The sequence below is a fragment of the Pan paniscus genome, chromosome 18 (assembly GCF_029289425.2).
Source record: "Pan paniscus chromosome 18, NHGRI_mPanPan1-v2.0_pri, whole genome shotgun sequence".
Taxonomy (NCBI): domain Eukaryota; kingdom Metazoa; phylum Chordata; class Mammalia; order Primates; family Hominidae; genus Pan; species Pan paniscus.
This window is the reverse complement of record NC_073267.2, coordinates 14,685,899-14,705,121: the sequence shown is the minus strand read 5'-3', so window position 1 is coordinate 14,705,121 and position 19,223 is coordinate 14,685,899. Positions and strand designations below refer to the sequence as shown.

Sequence of the window (19,223 nt, the reverse complement as noted above, 5' to 3'; positions counted from 1 at the left end):
CCACTTTTGAAAAGGGCATGCAGACTTAGAAAACTAAATATTCACCCAGCAACTCCTCTCCCACATATATACCCAAAGAAATAAATACCTGTACAAGACTATTCATAGCAGCTTTATTAATACTAGCCTCAGACTGGAAAGTGTCCAGGTGTCCACTAAAAGGAAAATGGATAAATAAACTGTGATCTACTCATACACTGGAATACTACTAAGCAACAACAAAGAAGGATTGATACATACAACATTAATGAATCTCAAAAACATGCTGAATGCAAGAAGCCTTATACAGGAGCATGCATTGCATGATTCCATTCATATGAAACTTGAAACTGTAAAAAGAAAGATAAATGGTGAACAAAACCACAACAGTAGCTGTCTCAGAGGGGCTAGGGTAGAAAATGATTGCGAAAGAGCAGAAAAAAACTTTCTGCGGTGATAGCAATGCTCTGTATCTTGGTAAATGTTTCGGGCACTTAGGCATATGCATATATCAAAACTCATCCAATAGTGTGCCTTAGATTTGTGCATTTTGTTATATATAGATAAGCATAGATAAGCATACATACACACACACACACACACACATTTTATCTTTAAAAATGTAAACCACTGACCAATGGAACAGAATACAGAACTCAGAAGTAAGACCACACATCTACAACCATCTGATCTTGGACAAACCTGATAAAAAGCAAACAATGAGGAAAGAATTCCCTATTTCATAAATGGTGTTAGGAGAACTGGCTAGCCATATGCAGAAAACTAAAACTAGGCCCCCTTCCTTACACCTTATACAAAAATTAACTCAAGATAGATTGGCCGGGCGCGGTGGCTCACGCCTGTAATCTCGGCACTCTGGAAGGCTGAGGTGGGCAGATCACGAGGTCAGGAGATCGAGACCATCCTGGTTAACACGGTGAAACCCCATCTCTACTAAAAATACAAAAAATTAGCCGGGCGCGGTGGGCGCTTGTAGTCCCAGCTACTGGGAGGCTGAGGCAGGAGAGCGGCATGAACCTGGGAGGCGGAGCTTGCAGTGAGCCAAGATCGCGCCACTGCACTCCAGCCTGGGTGACAGAGCAAGACTCCATCTCAAAAACAAACAAAAACAAAACAAAACAAAAAACAAAGAAACAAAAAGATAGATTAAAGACTTATATGTAAAACCCCGAACTATAAAAACCCTAGAAGAAAATCTAGGCAATACCATTCAGGACATAGGCACAGGCAAAGATTTCATAATGAAAACATCAAAAGCAATTGTAACAAAAGCAAAAATTGACAAATGGGATCTAATTAAACTAAAGAGCAAAATAAACTAAATAAACTATCATCAGAGTGAATCGACAACCTACAGAATGGGAAAAAAATTTTGCCATTTATCCATCTGGAAAAGGTCTAATATCCAGAGTCTACAAGAAACTCAAACAAATTTACAAGAAAAAAAAAACATTAAAAAGTAGGCAAAGGACAGGATATGAACAGACATTTCTCAAAAGAAGACATTTATGCAAACAACAAACATCTGGAAAAAAGCTCAACATCACTGATCATTAGAGAAATGCAAATCAAAACCACAATGAGAAACCATCTCATGCCAGTCAGAATAATTATTAAAAAGTCAAGAAACAACAGATGCTGGTAAGGCTGCGGAGAAATAGGAACGCTTTTACACTGTTGGTGGGAATGTAAATTAGTTCAACCATTGTGGAAGACAGTGTGGCAATTTCACAGAGACCTAGAACCAGAAATACCATTTGACCTAGCAATCCCATTTTGGGTATACACCCAAAGGAACATAAATCATCCTATTATCAAGGTATGTGCACATGTATGTTAATTGCAGCACTATTCACAATAGCAAAGACTTGGAATCAACCCAAATGCCCATCAATAATAGACTGGATAAAGAAAATGTGGTACATACACACCATGGAATACTGTGCAGCCATAAAAAGGAACAAGATCATGTCCTTTGCAGGGACATGGATGCAGGGGGAAGCTGTGATCCTCAGCAAACTAATGCAGGAACAGAAAATCAAACATACCATGTTTTCACTTATAAGTGGGAGCTGAACAATGACAATACATGGACACAGGGAGGGGAACAACACACACTGGGGGCTGTCGGAGGTGGGTGCGGTGGGCAGGAGAGCATCAGGAAGAACAGTTAATGCATGCTGGGCTTAATACCTAGGTGATGGGTTGACAGGTGCAGCAAACCACCATGGCGCACATTTACCTATGTAACAAACTGACACATCCTGCATATGTATCCTGGAACTTAAGCAAACAACAACAACAACAAAAATGTAAACCACTTTTGTACTTCACATAAGGATGTTCACTATGAATTGTTTAGAGGTAAAGTGTACTGATGTTGACATTCTTTTTTGAAATGCATGAATAATTTTGATGGACTGTTAAGTGGATAAAAGAATACATACGTAATAAATCAAGTATAGAAAAAGGTTAATTATAGAATCTATGTGTTTATTATATGGATATGTATTGTACAATTCTTTCAGCTTCTCTCTATGGTTGAATTGTTTCAAAATAAGATGTTGGCAAAAAAAAAAAAAAAAAAAAGAAAACCCACACAAAACCAAAAAAGTTTCCTCCTCCACACACAAGGTATCCTTTAAATTCTGTAATTAGAAAGTAATATGTTATCCCATTCTTCTTAATTGCTAAACAATAAGATTGACATGCACATTTGGAAGTGGCTGCTCTATTTTGCATAGAAAGCGAGTATTATAATTTCTTCTTTCAAATAATCATGTCCTACTTCTTACTTTCAACTATGGGGAAGGAGAAATAGAAACATATGGCTCTCACTGCACAAATGCTATACCTCTTGTCGTTTCAAGTAAAACATCCAAAGAGGGTTAAATTACAAAGCAGTATCTGAAAAACAGGGAATGCTAAATATTTTACAGAACAAAGTATACCAGAACTGAAAAGATACATATAACAGTAATCACAAATTCAAGTTTAACACTGAAGGCAAAGGCTGTTAACCATTTTATGGCTCAGAACGACAAACTAAGAACTATTTACTCTGAATCATCTAGTTGGATGAACAGGGAGAAAGCAGGAGTGTTGGAAGATGGTGTCACATGAACAAGGTTGTAGGGATGAGATGGGGAAAGGGGAGGACAGTGAGAACATGTCCAAGAAGGCAAAGAGAACAACATGTACAAAAATACCAAGTCCCAAGACAGAATAATGTATGGCAAAGAGTGAGTAGTGCAGCAGGGCTGGAGCACAGGGTACAGAAGGCAAAGGCGGCCGCATGGCTAGGCAAAGTCCAGGACATCACAGGACACACAGTCTGCAGGGTGTTTGGTCTTTATCCTAAAGGCAAATTGGTGTCACTGAAGAACTGCAGACAAGAGTGGCATGCCTAAATACATACATCAGAAAGATCACTCAGCCATCTCTGGGGCACAGAGGAGCATCAGACTAGAAAGGAACAGATCAATTAACAGCTTATTCCAATTCTCCACGGCAGCAAACATGAAAAAGGAACCAATCAGAAGTCACATCTCAGATCATCCGTCTATGCACCACATGCTCTATCCTCAACTGGTCATGAGGACTAAACTTTGCAGCAATATATCAAGCAACTGAATTCTCTAAACTTACAACCTACTAATACTAGATACAACCCATCTGATAGGAAACTAAGCATTGGAAAAAAAGATTCATCACGGAAACTGTTTCTAGGAGCCAAGACAGCAGCAACCATGTGACCCTTTTTGGCCTGGAAAAAAGTGCTAAAATCTTAAATCTGAAACCTGAAAAGAAAGGAAGACGCGATTAGAAATACCAGGTAGTTTTTTTTTTTTTTTAAATTTTGTCTTCAGCTTTTTTTTCCTTCTTCTACATGCAGAGTCAACCCTAACCCTCGATAATTATTTTACTTTAAGCAAGCAAAAATGCTCATAAGTGAGCATCGGCTTTGGTGTCATAAAGATCTGGGTTCAGACAAATCCCAGTCTGCCACTTCCAGCCACGTAACTTTGGGTTTCCAAATCTCTCAAAGCTTCAGTTCCTATTAGTCCCTTATTTGTAAAACATAAAAGATAATTCTTATCCATCTTGCAAAACTGCTGGGAGGATTAAATGGGACAATGCAAAAAGCACCAAGTGCAGTGCCTGGCACATGTGAAACCACTAATAAAATTAGGTACCAAAGGAAAGGAAACTAGTCTATCAAAGGGATACCTGCACTCCCATGTTTAAGGCAGCACTAATCACAATAGCAAAGATATGGATCCAAATTAAGTGTCCATCAGATGAATGGATAAAGAAAATGTAGTGTGTGAACACCCCCACCCCCCACCCCCGCACACACATGGCAAACACACAACAGAATACTATTCAACCATTAAAAAAGAATAAAATCCTTTTATTTGCAGCAATATGGATGGAACTAGAGGTCATTATGTTAAGTGAAATAAACCAGGCATGAAAGACAAATACTGCACGTTCTCACTCATACATGAAGGTAAAAAAGTTGATCTTAAGGAGATAGAGATACAGAGTAACGGAATGATAGTTCTGTGGCTGAGAAGGGTGTGGCAGTGTGGGGCGGGTGCTGGGGATGAAGAGAGATTGGTTAATGGTATAAACATACAGGTAGACAGAAGGAATTAAGTTCTAAAGTTCAACAGCAGAATAGGGTGACTTAGTTAACAACAATGTATTATATATTTCAAAACAATTAGAAGAGAGGATGTGAAATGTTCCCAACACATAGAAATGATAAATGCTCAAGGTGATGGATATTCTAAATACCCAGACTTGGTAACTAACTGCACATTCTCAACGTGTAACCAAATATTACACCACTCCCATAAATATGTACAAGTATTATGTATCAAAAAAGGTATTCTTTCCATTCCCTCTAGTATGTTTTCTAGTGAACATAAATATGAGAAAATAAATAAAAGCTGCTTTTTTTTTTTTTTTGAGACAGTTTCGCTCTTGTTGCCCAGGCTGGAGTGCAATGGCATGATCTCAGCTCACTGCAACCTCCACCTCTAGGGTTCAAGCGATTCTCCTGCCTCAGCCTCCCAAATAGCTGGGATTACAGGTGCCCGCCACCACACCTGGCTAATTTTTTGTATTTTTAGTAGAGATGGGGTTTCATCATGTTGGCCAGGCTGTTTTTGAACTCCTGACCTCAGGTGATGCGCCTGCCTCGGCCTCCCAAGGTGCTGGGATTACAGGTGTGAGCCACTGCGCCCGGCCAAAAGTTTGTTAAGTGCAATATAGATAAATGTGAACTATTTGGAAAAATGGCTTTCATTTGGCCTTGATCTTCCAGTGAGCAATATTACTGGACAGTAAACATAGCTGAGGCTTATATGTAATATAAATTGATAGGACAATGCTACAATATTAGAAAATGTGTTGAAGATAGTAACAGTCTACACTGCAATGACTTGATCTCCCCACAAACTAAAATATTTTCCTTACATGAGAAACTGAATCACTTCTTTAGTCTCTTTAAATGGTCATACCTGACTTATTTCCAATTGGGTTCCAAGAAAATCTATCCAAAAGATATAAAAATATAAAAAAACTAATATGAAAGAAAGCAGCTTTTGAATGCAGTCTTGATTGTATACCCTCAATGAGATATAGTCTAAGAACAAAAAGAACTGCAAATAAATCTTGACCTTAATAGATTTGTTAGCAGTAGTAATATTGTTGGTGGTGTAATTCTGAAATGATTTTATATACTATAGAATTGAGCAAATGAATAAATACGTTGATGTTTTTGGGAATCAAGCTTTTTCATTATAGGACAAAAAGATAGACAAACAGGAACTGGGAGAAGCAGAAGAAAAAAAACCTATGGTGTTAGATTGAAATTTAAATTAGATTTAGGATTTCTATTTGTTACCTATTTTAGTATAATAGACATGCAGAAAGGTACACATCATAAGTATACGATTCACTGAATTTGTAAAACTGATCACATCCACACAACTGGCATCAGGAAACCAAACATTTTCCACATCCTAAGAGCTCCCGCCTTGTAGCTTCCCTTCTAGTCACTTCCTCCTGACAAGTGTAACCACTATCCTGATTTCTAACGCCACAGAGTAGTAGTTCAGCCTGTTTTTGTACTTTGTGAAAATGGAATCATATAGTATATACTCTTTAGTGATTAGCTGCCTTTGCCCAATCTTATTTTCGTAAGATTCATGCACATTCTTGCAAGTAGTTGTGGTATGTTCATTCTCAATGCTATACTCCACTGTGTGAAGTATTACAATTTATTTAACCATGCTACTGCAGATGAGCATTTGGGTAGTTTACAGTCTTTCTCTACAACAAATAGTGCTGCTATGAACAGCCTAGTAGAATGAACCATATAGAATTGCTGACAGTACCTACAAAACACAGTAATGTCATATAATTAAAAAAAACCCATCATCTTTTTGGGGAAAGAGAGGGGGAAACAGGGTCTTGCTCTGTTGCCCAGGGGAGAACAGTGATGTGATGATGGCTCGCTGCAGTCTCGACATCACAGGCTCAAGTGATCCTCTGGCATCAGCCTCCTGAACAGCTGGGACCACAGGCATGTGTCACCATGCCTGGCTATTAAAAAATAATTTTTTTTTTTTTTTTTTTTTTTGTAGAGACAGGGTCTCCCTATGTTGCTCAGGCTGGTCTTGAACTTCTGGGCTCAAGTGATACTCCCACCTTGGCCTCTCAAAGTACCGGGATTAGAGGCATGAGCCACCATGCCTGACCAAAACATCATCTTTTGATGAACATATACACGCATTTCTGTTGACTATCAATCTAGAAGTGTAATTCTGACACCCAGGGTAGAATTATACTTAAGATGTTTCTCAAATGGTTATACCAGCTTATGTACCCGCCAACTGCTCTAAATCCTTGACAAAATCCGGTATTTTTCTTTTTCATATTTTAGTCATTTTTGAGGTACTAATGAATACACATCTTTATCCATATATATGTGCATGATTTGGATATCCTCTTTTGTGAAGTATCTGTATCTGTGAAAGCTCTTGTCCACTGATTATACTGGCGTGTAGAAGTCCTTCTATATGCTAAAGAAGAGTCTTCTGTTCAATATATATATTGAGATTTACCTCCTCTTACTGGGCGAGTTGATTTTCTCTCAGTGATGTCTTTTGGTACACAAGAGTTCTTAATGTAAATATAATGCAATCTATCAGGTTTTTTCTTTTATGGGTAGTGCTATTTGTGTCCTATTTAAAAATTTTTTGCCCACTTCAAGATCGTGTAGATGTTTTTCCCCTGAAAACTTTACTATCTTATCTTTTATAGTTGGATTTCTTGTGTATGAGTTCAATCCAGATGAATTTCTTTCCACAGGACATCCAACTAATCTAGAACCATTTATTTAAAAAGACCATGCTTTCCCCATTGCACAAATGTGTTACTTTTGTCGGTGACTGAATATTGCCTATTTCTCACTCTCCATTCTGCTCCATTGGTCAGACTATCTGTCTAAAGTACTATATGTTATAACAGGTCTTCATATCTGGAAAAGTCCTCTGGCTTTGTTCACCTACTTCATGATGGCATGGCTATTCTTGGCCTCAACTCATGATTTTTAAAAAAAATGTATCCTAGCACTGCCTACTAAATCATGGCCTGAACTCACGATTACAAAAAAAAAAAAAGTCCTGGCATTACCTACTAAAACAGAACAGGATAGAAGCAGTGACACTCAACTAACAAAAAACATGTCTATTTCTCAGATCTTGGTTCCTAAATATTATTCCTCACTAAAAGGAACCAGAAATTCTTACAGCAAGGGCTAATTCCAAGACGAAGCCAATGAAAGCATAAGATGATTCTGAAATATCTTGTGCCAGAAGGTAGGAAAGTACTAAAAAATTAAGGGGGATGGGCCAAAAGGACACAAAAGCCACCATGAAAGGGGTCACAGTGACCAAATTTGGGACAATTTATGCATCAAAAATGATGACCATAATGGATAGACTCTTTCCAATTAAAAAAATAAAATATCTGTAAGTCCATAGTGATACTTCACTTTGAAAAGAAAGCTTTTTTTTTTTCTCAGAATAGTGCTAGTGAATAGAGAAGTAATGTCAGAATTAAAACATCATGATTCTGCAAGTACCTTTATAATTATTTAGGGAATAATCATCATTCAAATCACAGATGAAAGGAGGTTGGGAAACAGAATAGTCTTATAGTCTCAAGGTATTATCCCACACATTACTTATTAATTACAAATGGAAATAGTACATTTACATAAGAGAAATAGTAGGAACAGGGTAATGCCACCTTAACCAAGTGATCAAACTTAATCTCACCAACAATGGGACAAAATTGTCATTTATCTTCTGATGTGATTCCATGAGGATCCATCACCTATTTAGTGTTATCACCAACAATATTTAGCCTAAACTGATCACTAGGACTGATCTGACAAATTCAAATTGGGGTCATTCTGCAAAATAACTGGTCTGGAGTCTTCAAAAATGCCAAGTCATGAAAAAAATTTTTTAAAGGTGAGGAACTCTGCAATGCTAAATAAGACATATGACAACTAAATGCAATGAGTGATACTTGACTAGATCCTTGATTTTTTAAAAAAGCAATAAAGGCCATTTTTGGGGAAAGTGGGGATATATGAATATGGGCTGTGCATTAAATAATATTACTATGCCAATGTTAAACTTTTTGAGGCTGATAACTATATTGTGGTTTACAGGAGAATGTATTTATTCTTAAAGATGCATACTGACATATTTGGGCATACCTGTAATTTATTTGTAAATGATTCTTAAATAAAGTTAATAAATTGCTCTAACTCCAGGCATTACAAAGATCATGTAATAAAGATTGTTGCCCTACTTTAAGGGGAAAATGTCCATTTGCATTTTTCCACAGAAAAGATACAACTGACTTATAGAACTAGTAAAGGGAGATTTTTATTTTAGTTTTTAAAATGATATAAATTCCCATAATAATCTATTTTCAGGCTTTCAATTTTACTCGCAAATGTGAAAATGTTTGTTTAAAAGGTAAAAAAATTATTTGGACATCTTCTACTAGAGAAATTTTTTAAATTTCTTCATTCATTTAGCTGAGTACCTTCAAAAGTACTGAGCTAGAATGAAAACACACAAAACTGACTACAGCTCTGTGTTCTAGACTACCAAGGTCCTTGGTTGTAAAGTAATTCTTCCTAGCATGGCAACATTTTCTGAGAAAAGTATAAAGAAGAATACAACTTGAGAACACTGAAGAATGAGTTTTTCTTTCTTTGTATGAATATCCACATGAACACACCTAGTGAGGTCTCACACTGTTGCCCAGGCTACAGTGCAGTGGTGTGATCCTGGCTCACCAATTCCTGGGCTCAAGCAGTTCTCCCTCCTCAGCCTCCTAAGTAGCTGGGACCACAGGCATAAGTCACAACACCTAAGTTTTTTTTTTTTTTTTTTTTTTAATCTTTATGAGACAGGGTCTTGCTAAGTTGCCCTTGCTATCTTGAACTCCTAACCTCAAGTAATCCTCCTGGCTGAGACTCCCAAGTGGCTGCGATTACAGGCGTCAGCCTCTGTGCCCAGCTCTCCACATGAATAAACTTTATATAGCACCTATTATATATGAATAAACTTAAATGAAAGGGAATCTAGGCAAGTTCAACAAGGTAGATGGTTGACTATAGAATGTCTTAACCTTCAACAGACTTTTAAAATAAAACTATTCCCTCAAGTAAAATCTTAACTGCTTTTAGCTTTGCATATGATTATATTTATACCTTTTATAGCCATATTCATTACATAAAAAATAAAAGCATCTTAATAATCTTAAACATATCTTTAATTAACTACCTTTCATATGAAAGTTATATTTTTTCTATTGTAATAGCACTATTTATAACCATCTAAACCAGGTAGCTTTAGAACCAACAATATACTTTAAAACTTTATACCTCATTAGCTAGCTGGGTGTTTTGCATTATTTAATTTCTCTGACCCTCAATTTATAGGTTTTATAAAATGGAAACAATTAAAACCTACTTCAAAGGTAAAATATCTTTGCCTAGTCAGGGAAGACATCCTCTCACTACTGGCAGAATTTAATAGTTTAACTTGCTATTTACCAATTGGTTCTAGGCCTACCGTGTAAACAAGAAGGAAGAATGTGGAAATATGCAGAAACACATGGAAAAATCTAACACAGTGCCTTGTTTGTAGGTGGATCTATAAAAATACGTGTTGATTGGTTACATTACCAAAAGGAATGAGAAAAAAAGTGGTTTGTTTTTGTGAGAAGACACATGGTAACTAAGAAAGTCAAAATAGAAGTGCTAGGTATTTAATTTACATGATTATAGTCCTTAAGAAAGCAAAAGTGGGGGAACTATCCCTTATAAAAACCATATAGCTTAAAAATAAAAATTCTATTGGAAAACATTCTGCAATAACACATTAAAACCAATTAATGCATTAATTCAAATAATTACATTTTCAAACATTTGGGCCAATAAAATGAAACTGTATATATAAAAGTCATTTGATAAAAATAGAATATGATATATTCTAAAGTACAAATTATACATTGACAATTCTAATTTTCAAAAACACAGTCTTTCCACATTTCCTTTATTCAGTGATGTCTCATTTGTTTGGCTTCTATCTGTAGTATCAGTATCAGTATCTGTAGCATCAGCAGGTCACTTGGACCAAATGAACCTGAGAACCAAACTCAATAGTTCCTTGTTGGAGCTGCATCTATCTGCTGTAGATCAGTTATTCTCCATCTCTGTGGCCAGTTTTGACATGGAAGCCTCCCTCACCAAGCCCACTACTAGAGATTCCCATCTGTTCCCTGTCTCCTAACTCCCATGCTGGCTTCTCAGCAACTGTGAGACAGGCACACAATAGCTCATGTGGGCAGTAAGGGGTGGCCCTGTGAACCAAGGTGGGAACCTTAAACCACTAGGCCCAAGGCTAAAAAGTAGGGAGTATGGACTTTGGGGAGCCAGACCACAGAGATTTTGATCAGATTATGTTTCCATGATCATGCTGATGTGTACTTTTGAGTGGTATTATCAGATAACCTCAGTGATATTCTATCTTATTTCTATTCTACCACTCAAAACTCTTTATCAACCTAAATTCTTCTTTAAAGCTCTGGTGTTCAATAAAGAATGAGAATCTATGACATGTTGTTAAGATTTGACTGGACAATTAGCTCTAAGTAGAATCCTCCCAATATCACAATATAATCATGAGCTACCAAGTCACTCTGATATTCCCTATTATATGACATTTGTTTAAAAAAGATTTCTACCTTCATTGATATAAAAGTACTATGTGCACATTATGAAAAATGCAAACTATAGAAAAGAGATGAGAATAGTTTATATGCATGTAAATTTCCAAAATAATTTGATATATTTCATTCCAAGACCTTTTCCTTTGCATGGGGGAGTGGGGAGTGGTTGATGGGAGGAACGCATGATGGGAGGGTGTGAAAAGGATGGTTAGCTGCACCCGTGACAGATCTATTATTCCTTGCTTTTTTTCTTACTATAACCTAGATTATCCAGACAAGAAAGTTCCCATTTAATATACATGTGAGAAGGAAAATACAGTCTTTAGTTGTCTCTTTTAAAGGCTGAATCTTTTGCCAAGTTGAATCAAATTCAAATACTGAGGAAAAGAGAATATTTTAAAATTTCAATATTTCTATAAGAGAAAATAATACACAATTAATTATTTATTAATGAACAATGGATTCTGCCAACCAGTGAAACCTTTCCTCCTTGAGGCTTCAAATTTAAAAAAAGAGATGGCTTCTTGAACCAATGGAATGACCATGCCATTATCTCCAAGCAATCCCAGAGGCCCTAGCACGGTATCTTCTATGACAGTCTTGCTGACCATTCTGTATCAACAGCAAAAGTGAAAAGCTACTTGCCATGAGAACCAACCATAACTATTAGCCTGGTCTTTAACCAACAATTTAATTTCGTTCATCCACTGATCAAAAAGCAGAGCAACTTGGTACTTCCAGTAAGGTCTGAGCATTTGGGGGGGTCCAAAAATAAACTGATATTGCTACTGTAGTCCTAGTCAGAAAGTTCATCCATATGTACTGAGAGGAAGCATGTGTCACAGGAAAAGCAAAGGTCCTATGTGAAAATCCCAATTCCAGACTCTCGTTTTCCAGCCATGATGGAATAACAATCATTGGACTTAACTTCCTGCCATAAGAAACTAGAAAACTGGGCAAAATACATGAAACAATTGCTTTCACACATTGGCAAACAGGTAATGCAGGGCTGTGGCCCCTGAGAGGAAGGAAACAAATGAGATGAGCCCATAACTGCCCTAACTTTCTGCCTGGAGGCAATTTCTAGACTGTGGGTAAGAGGAGGGAGAAATCACACAGGAGCTTGTTAGGCTTGCTAAACTGAGGAGACAGAGATGAGAGGAGAGCTTAAGCAGGCTAAGGCAGCTGAAGTTTCAGGGAAGATTTGTGAAAAACAGGATCTATGCTGAAAAAGAGTTCCAGAAACCTGCCTAATGGTGCCCTGGAGTCTTTGCTGAGTGCTAAGCTGTATGTACACAGAGTAAAATCTCACAAGTTTGGGCAAGAAATGACCAGGGACTATAAGCTAAATACTTCCCAGAGTGCATACAAGGTCGGGAAACGTTCGAACTCCAACCAGCCTGAATGAAATGTCCTCCCTGGGGCACTTAGCAGGGCATGCAGCAGAGATACCTTTAAGGGGAGTCTCCCTGGCACGAATGCTACCCTAGATCTTTCCTAAAAAATTTAAGAAAGGCCTTGAAGGTGATCCAAAAGTTACTTAGCTGCCTACCAAACCAAAGCCCAACTTTCTTTAACTGAAGACAACAAAAACAAATTCCACTCAGTAATGCAACATTCACAAAATTATATCCAATGAAAAATTACTATACTACTTACACCAGGAAGCAGGAAAATGCAACTCTTAAATAGGAGGAAAATTCATCAATAAAAACAGACCCAGAATGACAAAAATAAATGAAACTATTAACAGCTACTATAACTATATACAAGTATTTAAAACATAAATATAACATGGAGAAACATGGACAGTAAAAAAAGAACAAAATAAAACTTCTAAAGGTAAAAGGAAAATAATAAACTTTTATTGGGTGGGATTAACAGCATATTAGATATGCATTTTAAAAGATCAGGGAATACTTGAAAAAAAGAGGTATATCTAATAAGGCACTGTAAAATAAAAATAAAGTAAAATGGGAAAAAATTAAACAAGGTAAGACAAGAAGAATGAAGTGAGACAGAACACATAAGACAAAAAATATATATATACATAGAGCAAGATGATGGATGATAGATTTGAACTCAATTGTGATGGGCAGCCTTTAGGGTAGTCCCAGGGATCCCTGCCTCCTAGTATTTATGGCCTTGTATAATCCTCTCCCTTAGAGTAATTTGCTTCTAATCAATCGAATATGGTTAAGTTTAAGGAATGCTACGAGAGATTATCACTCTGTCTTGCCAGAAGACTTCTCTCTTACTGGCTTTCATAAAGAAAACTGTCATGTCAGAGAGACCCAGGTGGCCTCCAGCCAATGGTCAGCAAGGAACTCAGGCTCTGAGTCCAACAGTCCTAAAAGAACTGAATCTTGCTAAAAGCAAAGTAAGTAAGCTTGGACATGAACCCTTCCCTAGTTGAACCTTCAGATGAAACTCTGGCCTTGGCTGACACTCTGATTACAGACTCCTGAGAGACTCTGAGGCAGAGGTACTCAGCTATGACATGCCTGAATTCCTGACCCACAGAAGCTGTGAGATAATAAATGCATGCTGCATTTGGCTGTTATGGTTTAAAGAAATTCACTACAAAGCAATAGATAACTATTATACCGCATATACCAATAATTACCTTAAATGTAAACGATCTAAATATTGCAATTAAAATTGTAAGAGATTGTCAGACTACATTTTAAAAAGATTCGGCTCTATGCTATCTATGAGAAATCCATTTTATTTTTAAAAATTTTTTAATTTCTACTTTAACAGCAAGCTTATCCTTAATATTTAAAAATTTTTTCAAAAACGGAGATGAGTCTCGCTCTGTCACCAGGCTAGAGTGCAGTAGTGTGATCCTAGCTCACTGTAGCCTCAAACTCCTGGGCTCAAGCAATCCTCCCACCTCAGCCCCGCAAGTAGCAGGGACTACAGGTGTGTGTCATCATGCTTGGCTAATTTTTAAATTTTTTTTGTAGAGACAGGGTCTAGCTTTATTGCCCAGGCTGATCTTGAACTCCTGGGTTCAAATGATCTTCTCACCTTGGCCTCCCAAAGTGTTGAAATTACAGGCATGAGCCACAATGTCCAAGCAGAAACTCACTTTAAATATAAAGATACAGATGGGTTAAAGGTAAAAGCATGAGAAAAAGATATTTCATGTAGTTGTAAGCACATGATACTTAGAGGGGCTATTAATATAAAACAGAGTAGACTTTAGGAGAAATAATCCATGTTGGTGGTTGGAGTTTTCAACATTACTCTCTAATTGGTAGAACAAATAAAAAGAAAATCAATAAAGGTATAGAAGACTTGAACAACTTTATTAATCAACTGAACCTAATTGACATTTATATAACCCTCAAAGGTACATGAAACATTTGGGGTCATTTAAGAAATATATGTATTTTCATGAGAGAATTTATTTTAAATAGTTTCAGTGTAATAACACCACTGGACCCTGACAGTTATAATTTAAGACTCAGTTCTTGAATTTCTTCAAATTAAAATTTTTTTAGTCCTAACTTGATATGAGTTTAAATTCCATTATCTAGAAAATCCTTCAAATTATAATATTTGGGTATTCAAATAAAATCTTCAACTTTTTGAAGGTGCAAGCATTTTCCTTCTCTTGAGGGTTCAGAAAGCACTGAGCAATCCAAACAGCTACATGATTTCTGTGCACAAACAAGTACAAAAGTATGCAACCAGAGGTTTCATTGGTTCAGCAAATTGTTATTTAACCAAATTCCATTTTTCTGAAAAAGATGGAGAGACTAACAAATATACAGAGATAAAAAAGTTGTTAGAAAACATACTAGAAAAGTAATACTTTTTCATATTAAGATCATGTCTAGTTAAATATCACTGTTATTCTTGGCTTGAGAGAAACAGTAACACACACATTTATCTTTTTCAGCATACACATTTTATTTATATTTTAAACATCAATCAAGAGCCACACAATTCTCTAGTATAGCCAAGAACTCAATAACTAATTTTGACCAATTAAGCAATTTATTATTTCACTTTCATTTCCTTTCTTTTTTTTCCACTAAGGAGACCTAAAATATGCTAGGTTTATGACAGGTTATTAGAATATGATAACATGAATTTTATTTTTAGTACTAATTTTGTGAAGCTTGGTTGAAAGCATCATAAATCAATTTACTTGCCTGTGTCCCATTTTTAAACTCATTCCCAAAATATATTACATTCCTACAACAGAATCAGATATCAAATCTTAAGAAATTTTTGATTGTATAGGACTTTCATTTAGCAGTTAAAACTCTGTTAATTCAGTTAAAGAATTCATTTAAAGGATTAAAAAGAAACACACGAAGAAGTAAACAAACCATACAAAAATTCCCCAACAAACCTGGTCCTCCCAATGTGGAATGCCGTTCACCCTGGAATTTCATACATGCCACTCACAGACTTCAGATGAGACCACCATGAGGCTGTTAGCAGTTAAGGACAACTACAAGCCAAATAAATCCCAACTACCCATTTCCTTAAGTTCTCCAGGCTCCAAATCTCTTGGGTTCTGCCCTTCTCCTTTATTTTTAGCATTATATTCTTCTTTTTAAAAAAAGAAATGCATAAAAATACACAATAAAATATTTTAAGAGGATCCAGATTAATTGAAAAACAACTTATAGATCCACCCCCTCTAGTGACCTTACAGCATCATCTAAACAGCTGCCATTACACCAAGATTTCATAGAAGAATATTCTATAACACCCGAACTGTTTCTGTTTCACATATTCTAAAGGTCATTGTAAAATATATGATATATGTATATCATATGTATATATTTATATATATGCATAAACATTTTTAACATACTTGTTTATACAAAGATAATTTCTGAATTTATTCAATTTCTTTGTTAAATGATTGGGTTTATAATGAAAAAAACTTAATTTAGAGATGTGATTATGACATAGATTTCCTGGAATCAAAAAGAAAAAGAACTTAGAAGACAACTCAGAACACAAAATCTCTTTAAACATTACAAATAACTGTTTTATTACTTCAAAATACCAAAAATCTTCTGTATAGTACTTATCATATATATCAAATGACTTTTAAAAGAGTCTCAGCAACCATATCTACTGTCTTAATCTCTTCAGAACAAGCACATAAGGAGAAAATTCTATAAATCAGTCCTCGATGACAGAGGGTTTGTTTAGGAGTTTACCAAATGGAACAACCCTGCTGGAATTCCTTCAAGTAGCCTGTGAAAATGTCAGAATGGAGTCTGTTTTGGAGGTCATAGTCCCTAGAGAGCTCTGAGTTTTGGCCTGTTTGTCTTTTCACATGCTTTAATATTTGAAAATCCTTTTTTGTAGACACTGACTGATGCCCAGAGAATGCTAGGATTGTGGGAACTGGCAGTACCAACAAGAGACGAACTTCATGGGAAATCAGTGCCCACTGCCTTTGCCCTCTCAGCACTCATCAGATAAGCTGCTCTTCAAATGTTATGAAGGTACATGGTGAGACATTAAGAAACTGAATGTCATTTTGCCTTTTTAAAAAAGAAATACTTGTAGAAAATGGGAGCAAAAGTTACTGGGACGACCAAAAGAAATGCTAAGTTATAAAACATCATGGTGAAAATTCTGAAAAACCACACTGACTTAGTAAAAATTAAAACACAGTTGACCCTTGAACAACATGACTCTGAACTTCATGGGTCCACATATATTTGGATTTTTTTCAATAAATTGTGTTGCAAAATTTTTTGTAGATGTGTGAAAATTTGAAAAAGCTCAGATGAACCACATAGCCTAGAAATATCAAAAGAATTAAGAAAAAGTTAGGTATGTTGTGAATGTATAAAATATATGTGGAAACTAGTCTATTTTTATCATTTACTACCATAAAATATACACAAATCTATTATAAAAAGTTAAAATTTACCAAAACTTACATACACATACAGACCATACGTGGCACCATTTATAGATGAGCAATGTAAATCAACATAAATCAACTGTAGTGGATATTGTACTACTGTAACAATTTTGTAGTCACCTCCTGTTGCTATTGTGGTGAAGCTCAAGAGCTGCGAGTACTGCTTAAAACACCAAGTGATGTTCATCATCTCCGCGTGAGCAGTTGTCTCTCCAGGAAATTGCACATAGAAGTAAAAAGTAATCTCTTGAGGTTCTCACATATTTTTCATCATGTTTAGTGCAGTACCTTAAACTCTGCATAATGAGACTCCTATGAAGTGCCACTAGTGATTCTGGAGGTGCTCCCAAGAAGCAGAAAAAAGTCATGACATTAGAAGAAAAAGTTGAATTGCTTGATATGTACCATAGATTGAGATCTGCAACTGCAGTTGCCCACCATTTCAGACAGATGATTCATTTTATAAACAGACTGTGTAAACTTCCAGTATTGATAAATACAGTAAAATACTGTAGATATGTGTTCCTCATAATTTCCTTTATTTTATTTCTTATGATGAGGTCTTGCTATATATTGTCCAAGCTGGTCTTGAACTCCAGGCTCAAGAGATCTTCCTGAATAGCTGGCACTACAGGGGTGAGACACTAAACCCAGCTCCTTATGATTTTTCTTAATAACATTTTCTTGTCTCCAGCTTACTTTATTGTAAGAATACAGTACATAACGCATATAACATATATGATATGTGTTAATCAACTGTTTATGTTAAAAGAAGACTGCCAGTCAACAGCAGGCTATCAGGAGATAGGGAGCCAAAAGTTATACATGGATTTTTTACTGCACGGGGGTCGGTGCCCCAACCCCTACATTGTCCAAGGGTTAACGATACTGCATTCTCAAAATATACATACTAATAAAGTGCTAATTATGTGCTTGCACTATTCTCTATACTTGATTTAGATTACTTGATCTAACCCTCAGAGCAATCTTATGAAACAAATACTAGTGTGATCCCCACTTTGCAGATAAGGACACTGAGGCAAAGGGAAGGTAACTAATTGGTCCACATTCACATAGCTAGTAATGGTGTGGCTAAGATCTAGGCTTAGGGTGGCTCCAAAGTTGGTGCCTCCATCATGGTATTCTCACATCAGGCATGCAAGACTGGGTTAATTAAAACATGTACTGAGAGCCTAAGATGTGCCGTATGTGTGCTAGTCACTTTAGATGCTTTATTTCATTCAATCTTCCCAACAATCTAGGAGGAATATGTAAGATTATTCCAACCACGGCTTTGAGGGGCCTGCCACCACACATTTAGTGCAACAGAGCACGCTCTTGCTAGGCTTAATTCTACAGCCCTCCTTCTTTAAAACTAGGTTCTTCTTTTTCAGTTATCCACAAGAATCATCTCCAATCATTTTTCTGTATACAGTCAGGGAAATGTCTTTTAAAGATCTTTGTGTAACAAGTTTATGAGAATATACTACATCACGAACTTTCAACATTGTACTAGAGGCTTAAAAATCTAGGAATTATTTTAGAGTAAGAGGCACAATGATCATTCAATAAATGTTTGCTAACAATAATTTTAAAAAGTATCATTTCCATTCTTGAAATATCAATTTTTTAATACTGTGGGAGAGCGGAGTATTCTGATACAGCAAACTTTTCCTTCCTATAATACGTGGCAGTGGTTTGATCAAGCAGTCCAAGCAACATTCTTCTTAACTGCTATGTCAGGATCAAGGCTTCTGTCAAAGACGGTCTTCTATTTTGTAGCTATGAATCGCCAATCTGCAGAGTGCTGACCAACTGTAACACTTGTCAGTTTTTAAACTTAGACTACGAGAACCAAAGGCAAGCCGTGAATCAGACTTTTTGCTTTTCTTGTTATGTCTTCATTAAACGCAGAGGCCATATATCAAAAATTTAACTGGTGAAATAGACACCCAACGATTAGCATTTTCTT

The 19,223-nt window shown here is 36.2% G+C and overlaps 1 protein-coding gene across 12 annotated transcripts in view; it reads right to left on the bottom strand.

Annotated features, from left to right (window-relative positions):
* The window catches only part of MRTFB (myocardin related transcription factor B), a 196,311-nt gene that overhangs the window by 98,105 nt on the left and 78,983 nt on the right, over positions 1-19,223 (bottom strand). For 5 of the 12 annotated variants that reach the window (XM_057300121.2, XM_057300122.2, XM_034939819.3 and 2 more), the window contains one exon: positions 6,938-19,187. The exons of the other annotated variants lie outside the window; for them this stretch is intronic. In XM_057300121.2, coding sequence (XP_057156104.1) covers positions 19,156-19,187 — 32 coding nt within the window. In that variant the 3' untranslated portion in view covers positions 6,938-19,155. Of the gene's footprint in view, positions 1-6,937; positions 19,188-19,223 lie in introns of those variants that run through there. 12 annotated transcript variants of the gene reach the window in all.